This window comes from Bombina bombina, chromosome 3 (genome assembly GCF_027579735.1).
Source record: "Bombina bombina isolate aBomBom1 chromosome 3, aBomBom1.pri, whole genome shotgun sequence".
Taxonomy (NCBI): Eukaryota; Metazoa; Chordata; class Amphibia; order Anura; family Bombinatoridae; genus Bombina; species Bombina bombina.
The window spans coordinates 988,896,042-988,907,511 of record NC_069501.1 but is presented as its reverse complement, the minus strand read 5'-3'; the positions used below and the strand labels follow the sequence as shown (position 1 = coordinate 988,907,511).

The 11,470-nt window shown below is 37.8% G+C and overlaps 1 protein-coding gene across 2 annotated transcripts in view; it reads left to right on the top strand.

Moving 5' to 3' along the window:
* Positions 1-11,470, top strand: part of ERBB3 (erb-b2 receptor tyrosine kinase 3) — a 115,047-nt gene that overhangs the window by 86,347 nt on the left and 17,230 nt on the right. For both annotated transcript variants that reach the window (XM_053708115.1, XM_053708114.1), the window contains 11 exons: positions 3,612-3,732; positions 4,058-4,131; positions 4,295-4,385; positions 5,434-5,636; positions 5,780-5,912; positions 6,312-6,402; positions 6,482-6,636; positions 6,958-7,014; positions 8,757-8,898; positions 10,803-10,925; positions 11,195-11,293. In XM_053708115.1, the coding sequence (XP_053564090.1) occupies positions 3,612-3,732; positions 4,058-4,131; positions 4,295-4,385; positions 5,434-5,636; positions 5,780-5,912; positions 6,312-6,402; positions 6,482-6,636; positions 6,958-7,014; positions 8,757-8,898; positions 10,803-10,925; positions 11,195-11,293 (1,289 nt within the window). The remainder of the gene's footprint in view (positions 1-3,611; positions 3,733-4,057; positions 4,132-4,294; positions 4,386-5,433; positions 5,637-5,779; positions 5,913-6,311; positions 6,403-6,481; positions 6,637-6,957; positions 7,015-8,756; positions 8,899-10,802; positions 10,926-11,194; positions 11,294-11,470) is intronic.

Below are 11,470 nucleotides of genomic sequence, written 5' to 3'. Positions count from 1 at the left end.
ATAACAAGATAAATGATTTTAAGGATACAATAATACTCGTCATATAGCTTGTAAACATTTAAATACATAGTGCATAAACATAGCATTATTTACCAGGTTTAGGGCCCGAAGAGCTTTCTCATGGACCGCTAATGAAGAGGGGAAAACAAGGGGGGGGGGGGGGTAAAGGTAAGCTGGGGGAGGAGGGAGATGCCCACTGTCTAAAGCAGTGATTTGCAAACTTTTTTTTGCTGTGGCACACTTTTTTTACATTAAAAAATCCTGCGGCACACCACCATCCCAAAATTTTACAAAATCACACATTGTAGCCTAATACAGGATATATATACAGTGTGTGTGTGTGTGTGTGTATATGTATGTATGTATATATATATATATATATATATATACACACTGTACTGTGCTGTCATGCCATGCCTCCTACAAACTATACATAACATATTGACATTCATTCACAAACAATCATAATGATTGTCTGTGAATGAATGTCAATGTCATGGTTGTAAATGATGCCTGATGAGCCTGTCACATACCTACCAATATTTCAAAATTTGAAAGAGGGACACCCCCGCACTGTTGTCAGTCTGCCGCAGCACACCTGAGGATATCTCAAGGCACACTAGTGTGCCACGGCACACTGGTTGAAAAACACTAGTCTTAAGAATCTTCCATCATGTGAGGGCTATGCATCTGTATTATGTGTGATTTGGTCTGTTCTCTTAGTTTGTAGACTGCATCTCTGAAACTCGTCCCATGGGTACCAAACTGAGCAATTATTATTATTATTTTACCTTATTTATAAAGTGCCAAGTAAGTAAAACAATGATACAAAACTTGTAAGAGACACAACAAAACTTTACAAATACAGGAGGAATTGAGGGCCCTGTTCCTGTGGGAACCTATAAGGGTAGGAGGGTGAGAAACAGGAGGTGAAGACTGCAAGGGTGAGAATGATGTTAGATGAATTAGATGAGGGCAATTATTAGGTAAGTGGAAGTTCATGTTAACTGAGTTGGGTGGTAGGCTTCCCTCAACTAAAATGTATTTAGGGAGTGTTTAAAAGAAGGCAGATAAGGGGAAAGTCTTACAGCACGAGGAAGAGCATTCCAGTGGGTTGGTGCCGCACGAGAGAAGTCCTGCAGGCTAGCATGGGAAGAGGTGATGGTAGAAGATGCAAGGAATAGGTCATTGTTGGATCTTAAGGGGAGAGCTGGAGTATATTTGTTGATTAGTGAGTAATGGTAGAAGGGAGCGGCGTTGGTAAGGGCTTTGTAGGTCAGGGAGAGAAATTTAAATTTAATTCTGCTGTAAATGGGGAGCCAATAAAGCGACTCACAGAGAGGTGCAGAGGGTGACAGAAGTTTCAACTCAAGATACACATCCATGTCTGGATACTGAATAATAATAAAATCGAACTTGTATTTATTTGATTAAAATCAAACACGAGGAGATTTAACCCCTTGACCCAATATGACGTAAAAAAATGTCATGTGGTACGAAGACTAAGGTACAGCATACGTTTATATTGAGGTTGCAGCTGCAGGAATCTCCACTAGTCTTGGCTATCAAGTGACAGCCAAGAGCTGCTCTTCCTGAGCTTCAGGCATCTGTCTGCATATGAAACCGGAGCACGATCTGTGCTCCGATTCCATATGAAAGCAGATGCCAGATCGCTACAGACAGTAACACTGTGTGTGTTACCATTTGTAACCATCATCTGCTGGTGCCTGTGGTAGGTGTGGGAGAGAAAGCAGGAGGCGGTGGGTGGCCCAGCGGTAGAGGGGAGTGGGAGGGAAAAAAATATATGTACAAGAAAATAAAATAAATAAATAAAAATATTTATATTTTAGGTGCTGGCAGACAACTGCCATTAACAAAGATGGCCACCATTAGTGGGACAGGGGGGGTTAGAGAGCTATTTGGAGGGGGGGTCAGGTAGGTGGTAGGGTTGAGGAAGATCACTACACTGCAAAAAAAAATATATATATATATATCAGTGGTGTATTTACGTTTTGTGCTGCCCTAGGCACTCAAAATTCTGCTGCCCCACCCAAAGGTTTTAGGCCTTCCCCCCCCCCCTTACTATTTTTTTGGGTCAGTGTGTAAAATGTTTTTTTGTTGTTTTTTTTTCATAACAATTAAAAAGAAAATGGGCTAGCAAAACACTTGTATACAGGTGGGTTCAATTTCATGCATCTCATACCATTTTCTCCCTAAGAGAAGGGAGAGAAAAGAAGGGGAAGGGAGAAAAGGGAGGGAAAGAAAAGAAGGGGGAGAGAGAGAGAGAGAGAGAGAGAGAAGTGGGGAGGGAGATGAGAAAAGCGGGAGGCAAAGAAGGGAGAGAAAGAAAGGAGGGAAAGAAAGGAGTGAAAGAAGGGAGCAAGGGAGGGAGTTGAGAGAAAGAAGGGAGGGAAGGAGGAAAAGAAAGAAGGGAGGGAGTTGACGGAGAAAGGGAGGGAGAAAGGGAAAGAAGGGAGAGAAGAGAGGAAGGGAGGGAAAGAAATATACACTTTGAAACAATCACTGCCCTTTACATGCAACAACATACAGTAATTACCATCATTCAAGTAATGAAACTTTTTAAGTGTCCCTTTACTATTTACTTTGTGGGTTCATGAATGCAGAAAAAGCTATTAGTAGCTAACATACATTAGCACTGAGAGTTTATGATTAGACATCACAAGCTGATCTAAGCAGTGCACAGAGGCATCCAGTCTGTTAGCTGCTAAGACCTGCAATAAGCACTGCGCTCGCAGACCCACCACAGCTGACAAGGGGAGCCTGTAAAGAGCGACTTTAATCAGCGCTCGTGCCTTGTCTTCTCTGTAAAAGCCTGCACTTTATCGCTCACTGTACTGTGTGCTGGCTTTTAGAGAGAGGATAGGGCAGATGTGCTGCCCCTCCCAAATCTGCTGCCCTAGGCACCGGCCTTGTTGGCCTAGGCCATAATACGCCCCTGATATATATAAATAATAAAAAGAAAAACAACTAAACTGCATACTGGCAGAGTTGTTTGGGAGAGATCAGGGGGTGGGAGGTGCCAGGTGGCAGGGGAATCTCTACACTACAGCTAAAATTAACCTTACAAGCTTCCCGATTAACCCCTTTACTGCCAGTAATAATCGAAGTGTGGTGTGCAGCTGCAATTAGCAGCATTCTAATTATCAATAACCAATGGCAAAGCCCTGTATGTCTGCTATTTCTGAACAAATTGGATCCCAGAGAAGCTTTTACAATCATTTGTGTCATGATTGCACAAGCAGTATGTAAATAATTTCATTGAGAAACCCAAAGTTTGTGAAAAAGTTAACAATTTTTTTTATATAATTACATTTGGCAGTGAAATGGTGGCATGAAACATACCAAAATGGGCCGAGATCAATACCTTGGGTTGTCTACTTAAATAAATATATATATAGTTTCAACAGGTAAATAAAAAAAAAAACCAAGGCTCTATTTTTGTTTAAATGGAGTGATTGCAAAAATGCTAAAAAAATTCTGGTATTTTGGGCAAGTTCCTTTTTTAAAATCCCCAGTAGCAAAGGGGTTAAAGGGAAACAATTACATCTCACAAGATGTTTTTATTTTATTTTTTTCCACATTTTCTTCAGCCTGTGAAGGGACAGGACTTGGCAGTAAATATCAGACGGTGGATTCCAGCAACATTGATATGTTCATTAACTGCACCAAAATTCTGGGCAACTTGGATTTCCTCACCATTGGATTTGAAGGGTAAAAAGAAATTTACATTAATATTCTAGCTACACCACCTGCTAAATCCCAAAATATATCAAATAAAGTCAGTGTAGCCAGCTATTTATACAAACTGTAACATTCTGCATACAATACCAGCTAGAAACAGCATCACAAGACAATGTATTATTTAAATTGATAGTTTACTTTATATAAATATTTTAATAAAACAACTTTTCAGTTAATCATACATTTATATTGATTTTCTTTTATCAGTATTTATTTGTAATCCTGAATCGTATTTGTCCCGTTTTAGTCAGGCTCAGTGTATATTAGTCTGACCTGTCTGTGTGTACGTCTTTAGGGATCTGTGGAAGAATATCTCTGCTTTGGATCCCAAGAAATTAAGCGTCTTCAGTACTGTGCAGGAAATTGCAGGTAAGAAGCTGCAAAGAGCTTGTGGAGATCTTTTAGCGATTACTGAGATTATATACAAATCTTGTAAGTAACACAGGATGTTAAAACCTGCCTCTGTTTTTTTTATTAATAAAATATTCCTCTAGTGATACCTGCATGTATTTATTGTCTTCTTACCACACAGGATATTTAAACATTCAGTCCTGGCCAAAACACATGAATGACTTCAGCGTTTTCTCTAACCTGACAACTATTGGTGGCAGAACGCTTTATAAGTGAGTGGCCTTTATGTCAGCTTGTGACATTTGTCTCTGTTTATCATTTGTATGTTAATGATATGCCCATTGGCAAGAAGTAACCTTCTATAAAATGCTTATGAGGGCTTCTGAATATGTTTAATAAATACACTTCTAAGAACTCAATTTGGTACTTGCCAAAAATAAACAGGTGCCTATGGGTACATTTACTCTACTTGACTAGTTAAATGATACATTTTCAGTCCCCTTTTTCTTTTTGCTATAGTATAGAAATAGGTGCTGTAAAATGTACAGCAAAAGTAGTGGTGACGTTACTGAGCTCAAGTAAGTTGAAGAACAATTGTGGTTCCTTCCTGGTATGTGCCTAGTGGTTGCAAATGTGTAAATCTGAAGCTATCAATGTTTAAAGAGAGGATGACACATCAAGATGGTTAAAGTGACATGAAACTCAACATTTTCTTTCATGATTCAGATAGAGAATACAATTTAAAAAAAAATATTCCGATTTACTTCTATTATTTAATTTGCTTCATTCTTCTTATAGTCTTTGTTGAAGAAATAACATTACACATGGATGAGCCAATCACACAAAGTATTTATGTGCAGCCACCAATCAGCAGCTACTGAGCCTATTTAGATATGCTTTTCAACAAAGGTTATCCAAAAAAATAAGCAAATTAGATAATAGAGGTACATTGTAAAGTTGTTTGCATGCTCTTTCTAAATCATGAAAGAAAACAATTGGGTTTCATGTCCCTTTAACTTAAAGTCAGATTGATTTGGGACGCAAACCATCATCTTCTCTCTTCAATAGAGATGAAAACTTAGTGCATCATCCTAACACTTTTCTATGGTGAGGCTGAACCAGTTAAGGTTGATTTGTGCCTAAACAGACTCTCCCCATATGGATGTTCAAGTGGTTAAAAGGTCAGCTGTTGTTAAAGTCAATAACATCTTCTTCATTGTTTAGCACATAAAGCAGTTTTTGTGAGACATTTTTTTTCTTTGTGTGCTCCATTGGTCTCTTTTAGCTTTTCAGAGCGTAACCTTTGCTTATTTTTGGCAGCCGCGGCTTCTCATTGCTAGTAATGAAGAATAAGAATGTGACCTCTCTTGGGTTCCGCTCCCTGCGAGAGATCAGTGCCGGAAAAGTTTACATTACAGAAAATCTAAATCTCTGCTACTATCACACTATAAACTGGACATCTTTGTTTCCAACTCGCCGGCAGAGCTGCGAAATTAAGAGCAACAAGCCTGTTGCCAATTGTGGTAAAGTTTTTATCTGATTTGTTTCTATATTGATAAATTATCTCTCTCTTTTGCTTTTCTTTTTTAATGTTTTATATTTTTATTATTTTTTTCTATTTTAGTATTGGTTAGTTGTTATTTATCCTTGTATTATTTATATATAGTGCGGGAAGAACAAATATGTGATCCTCTCTGCTCGTCCTCTGGTTGCTGGGGTCCGGGGCCTGACCACTGTTTATCATGCAAGAACTACAGCCGAGCTGGTATTTGTGTGTCGTCCTGCAACTTTTATAGTGGGTGAGTCTGATGAGTGTGAAGTAGCCTTGAAAAAAGTGTTGAAATGGGTCAAAGTCTAAAACTTAGGTGAGGTGTTTGTGTTTTCCTACTGAGACAGAATAGAAAGCAGAGTCCAAAAGATAACAGTAATTGCAATAAACCACAAAATATCAGTCATCAGAATCAAGTAGTGGAGAATATAGTTAGACTTTGAAGTTTTGGACATCATTTTTATGTGGATATAGTTTATGTCTAGGATAAAAAAAAAAGGAAATGAGGTGAACGTCTGATTCACAGAAGTGACCCAAATATTAGACAAACTATGCGCTGCAAAAGAAAGAAGAGAATTTGCTACCACTACAAATCGGTGTCTGATGTAGATTCCATGCTCTAAAAACCTTTTCATTTTCTTCACTGCAGAGATGAAAGGGAATTTTCCACAGAAAAAGTGTGTTATCTGTGTCATGCAGAGTGCCTTAAACTAGACGGAGGACTAACTTGCAATGGCACAGTAAGTTCCGCACGCACAGATCAATCAGTATTATATTGTGCTATATGTTTCTCATATTTCTGTTTACCTCTTACCTAAGGGACCTGATGGCTGTGTGCAGTGTGCCAACTACCGTGATGGGCAGCACTGTGTTAGTGAGTGTCCCAATGGGATCCTGGGAGACGAAGAACCTATCTTTAAGTACCCAGATGCCAACAAGAACTGCCAGCCATGTCATGAGAACTGCACACAAGGGTGAGCGTTGTTTATACTTATCCCCAGCATCTATGATTAAGCGCAAGTATGCGTGAAACATGTTAGACTGCTGTCTCCTTCCCTGTTTGTTTGTGACTTTGTTCACCTTCATGTGTATTTTTTAATATTGGAAATAAACATACCGTTTTACTGATGCTCAGTAGCCTTCCACCTCTTCTTTTTGAGCGTTGTTACCCCTGACATCAGTATATGGCCTCTTTGTATATAATGTAATTCTGAGAAAGCCAAGCAGCATTCAAGTGTTTTGCAGAATTACTTAAAGTTTGTAGCCTTGAACAATTCTTTTTTTTTGCCTGGCAGGTGCATAGGGCCTGGATTGCAGAATTGTGCGAATATGGCCCTTCGAGCAGACGAAAGGTAAATATTTTTATTTGTGTTATCTGGGCACCTGTATAAATGGAGCTATACAAATTTAGTATAAGTGTATTTGTCCCTGTATTTTTTCCTCCTTTTGTTCAGTTCACTCAGAGTTGCATACAGTTTGCCCCACAGCTATTGCTTAGATCAGTGAAGATCACTTATATGTGGCCCTGATTGGCCAAAGAAAAGGAGATACAATGCTTTTCAGTTGGGATATCCCTAGAGTGCTCTGAAACAACAAAACCCTACAAATTTATTAACAAAATATATACTGGTCTTTTGAAATGCAGTGTATAATTGTTGATGCCTTTTCATGTCCCTTTAACACCCTGGTTATTAAATAAATAAACAGGTTGGAATTTTTTCTTAAAATTTTTTAAGTACCAGGGATGTGATAGAGAGATAGATAGAAATAGATAGAGATAGATAGTGATAGATTCATTTAACCCATTACATTAGTAAATTATACATTATCAACACGTACTTGTAGAATACATATTTATACAGACAGACTGGATTTATACTAACAAGTGTGTTGACAATTTTAATGAATAAAATACATATTTTGCACAGATCTATATACCAGTATTGGAAGCCGATCATTTCCTTTTCTTCCTTCCTTCTTGAGTGTTTATGGATTTACAAAAACTATTTAGCAAAAAATACAACCTCAGTTTCACATAATAGCAAATTTAGCCAAGCTTTAAGCAGTTTTACATTAACCGTTTTTCTTATATGGAATTTAGTCCAAAAAAGCTTTAACTTCTCTAAAAAATACAAAGAATATATAATTTTAAAGGACAGTCTACTCCAGAATTTGTATTATTTAAAAATATAGATAATCCCTTTATTAGCCATTCCCCAGTTTTGCATAACGAACACTGTTATATGAATACACTTTTTACTTTTGTGATTACCTTGTATCAAAGCCTCTGCAGGCTGCCCCCTTATTTGAGATCTTTTGACAGACTTGCATTTTAGCCAATCAGTACTGACTCGTACATAACTCCACCGGAGTGAGAACAATGTTTATCTATATGGCACACATGAACTAACGCTGTGAAAAACTGTCAAAATGCACTGAGATAAGAGGCGGCATTCACTTGCTTAGAAATTAGCATATGAGCCTACCTAGGTTTAGCTTTCAACAAAGAATACCAAGAGAACAAAGCAAAATTGATGATAAAAGTAAATTGGAAAGTTGTTTAAATTGCATTCCCTATCTGAATCATGAAAGTTTCATTTTTACTAGACTGTCCCTTTGAGCAGACATCTAACTACATTATCTGTAAATGACTGCCCTCTAGTGGAAATCTAGGACATTGACATTTGTATAGCTGACAGAACTACAGAATATTTTTTAAGATTTAATGTAAACCACCATCTGCTTTATATTTTTTAAATGACCTTACTTTTCATTTCTGCCTTAACCCCGGTGCTTATAGCCATGTTTAGCCTTGTGCACTCTTGTCACGTCTTTGCATGGGTTAAGCAGATAGTTACAAACGAGAATTCATCTAATAATAAAATGCTCTAACATATTAGTTGTGCCAATAGACGTCTCTGTCTTAGCAACAAACATCCTATTGATACACATTCCTGTAACTTGCTGTGTACATGTGTGATTGTGAGGTCATCTGTATATATATATAGCTAACATATGATACAGTGGTGAGTGATCTGGGCTTGAAGTATTGGGAGATCTTTGTTAATATCCATCTTCCATGTTGTCTCTACAGCAAGACCTACACAGTGGTGGCCGTTGGAGTAGTAGTGTCATTCATCTTACTTTGTGTCGTCACACTTCTTGTTATGCTTTATTGGAGAGGACTGAAAATCCGCAAGAAGCGAGCTATGCGGCGGTACCTGGAAAGACAAGAGGTAAGTGTTTATAGGCCAGAAAACCTGCAGCATACAGATTAAAGGTCCTTGCTTTGTTGTAAAACTTGTGCTTGCCCCACACTTCCTAGCGAGGCCAAAAAGCTAATTATGTAACCTAGGTTTTCTTCAAATTGCCAAAAACAGCTATTCATTTGCAGCAGTTTAAATAAAACCAAGGTTACACAATTTGTTTTTTGTACTTTCTAGGGAGTGTGGGGCAAGCACAATTTGTACGCCAAAGCAACAGTATGCTATGTCCCTTTAATAGATCATACTTCAAATATGTACCCAAAGCAAGTACTAGCGGTCTACGGCTCTAGTAAAATGGCAAATCATTATTTAAAAAATCAATTAAAAATAGCACATTTTGTGCTTAAAGTGCCAGTAAACCTAGGAAATAATGTTATATAATTCTGCACATATTGCAGAATTATATGACATTAGCTTAGCTCCAGATTTCTAAAGTAAATAGTTAAATAGATATCACGCAAAGAAAACAGAACGCCGCTCCTGGCTCTACTGAGTGGGTCTGTTTTCTTCTGCTACGTGCATCACGGGCACGCTGTCTATTAACAGCGCGCCCGATCGCGCTATTAAAATCAATGTAGCTCGCTCCCACTCTGGTCTGGTAACGGGAGCAAGCTACATTGATTTTAATAGCGCAATCGGGGCGGCTGTGATTAGACAGTGTGCCCAGATGCACTAAGGAGAAGAAAACAGACCCGCTCAGTAGAGCCAAGAGCGGTGTTCTGTTTTCTTGGTGTGATATCTATTTAACTATTCACTTTAGAGATCTGGAGCTAAGCTAAAGTCATATAATTCTACACTATGTGCAGAATTATATAACATTATTTCCTAGGTTTACTGGCCCTTTAAGCAATTACTTTCTCATAGAAGATTAAAGGGATATGAAAAACAAAAACTTTCTTTTGTGATTCAGACAGAACATACACTTTTTAAAAAAGCTTCCAATTTTCTTCTATTATCAAATTTGCTTCGTTCCCATGGTATTCTTTGTTGAAGAGATACCTAGGTAGGTAGTCGGAAGAACACCATGGCAGGAGATAGTGCTGCCATCTAGTGCTCTTGCCAATAGATAACTTTCTTGCAAAACTGCTGCTCCAGGCACATGCACTCTCCTGAGCTTACGTCCCTGTTTTTCAACAAAACATACCAAGAGAACAATGAAAATTTGATAATAGAATTAAAGGGACATGAAACCCAATTTTTTTTCTTTCATGTTTTAGAAAGAGCATGCCATTTTAAACTACTTTCTAATTTACTTCTATTATCTAATTTGCTTCATTCTCTTGATATACTTTGCTGAAAAGCATATCTAGATAGGCTCAGTAGCTGCTGATTGGTTGCTGCACATAGATTCCTCATGTGATTGGCTCACCCATGTGCATTGCTATTTCTTCAACAAAGGATATATAAAGAATGAAGTAAATTAGATAATACAAGTAAATTGGAATATTGTTTAAAATTGCATGCTCTACCTGAATCATGAAATATTTTTTTGGGGTTTAAATTAGAAAATTGTTTCATGTCCCTTAAGAAAATTACAAAACAAATTCTAACAATTGTATCAAGATGCAACATTTGTAAAATTGGAAGATTTATAAAAGAAACAGCTTTGGGGCTCATATCATTATTTTGGGGCTCATATCATTATTTTGGGGCTCATATCATTATTTTGGGGCTTCTTATTGCTGTGGATCAACTTAGATCTGAAATATTTACATTGTTTGTTGCTTTCAGCTACAGAAGTGAAGCAACTTTTATTTAGTCTTTATATCAATACAAAGTGTAAATGGCATTTTCCATAAAAACAGCACCCTATAGTATTCAATCTTTACCAGTAAATAAAAATATTTATGTCAAAATCTTCTTGCTATGTACAGTGCACTGCAGAGATGTTGGAAGCATCCGAAAAAGCTAACACCGTGCAGGCGCGGATATTCAAAGACACTGAGCTGAAGAAACTGAAGATCCTGGGCTCCGGAGTGTTTGGTACTGTGCACAAGGTACATGATCAGTCACTAAGGCATTGCAGGACTTAGCAACAGCAGTAATTGTACAATAAAGATCCCATATTTCTCAAACATTACTCAGGTAGTGAACTACGTTAGGTTTGGGGCTTGTCCTACTAGAGTTAAATGCTACCGTTTTATTATTAAGCCTTTTCTTTTACTAATCTATTATAGTATCAAGGCTATTTATTCTGCTTCTGGGTGGTACATAAAGTCCTCTCGCCTTTATCTTGCTGCATCTTACTGTTCTTATATCTATTTAGGGTATTTGGATACCTGATGGAGATTCAGTTAAGATCCCTGTCAGTATCAAGGTGATACAAGATCGCGGTGGACGTCAAACATTCCACGCGGTTACTGATGTAAGTACACAAAACTTATTTATACAGAGGACATTCTACTTGTTTATTGAATAGCTTTATATGCTCTGCTTTCTTCTGTACATTAGTAAACTTAAAATGGGTTACTCTGCGATACCTGCTTGCCTACTCAGGTGTCAAGCAGCCCAATGATCTAAAGCTCTCCGCTCTGGTGAAATT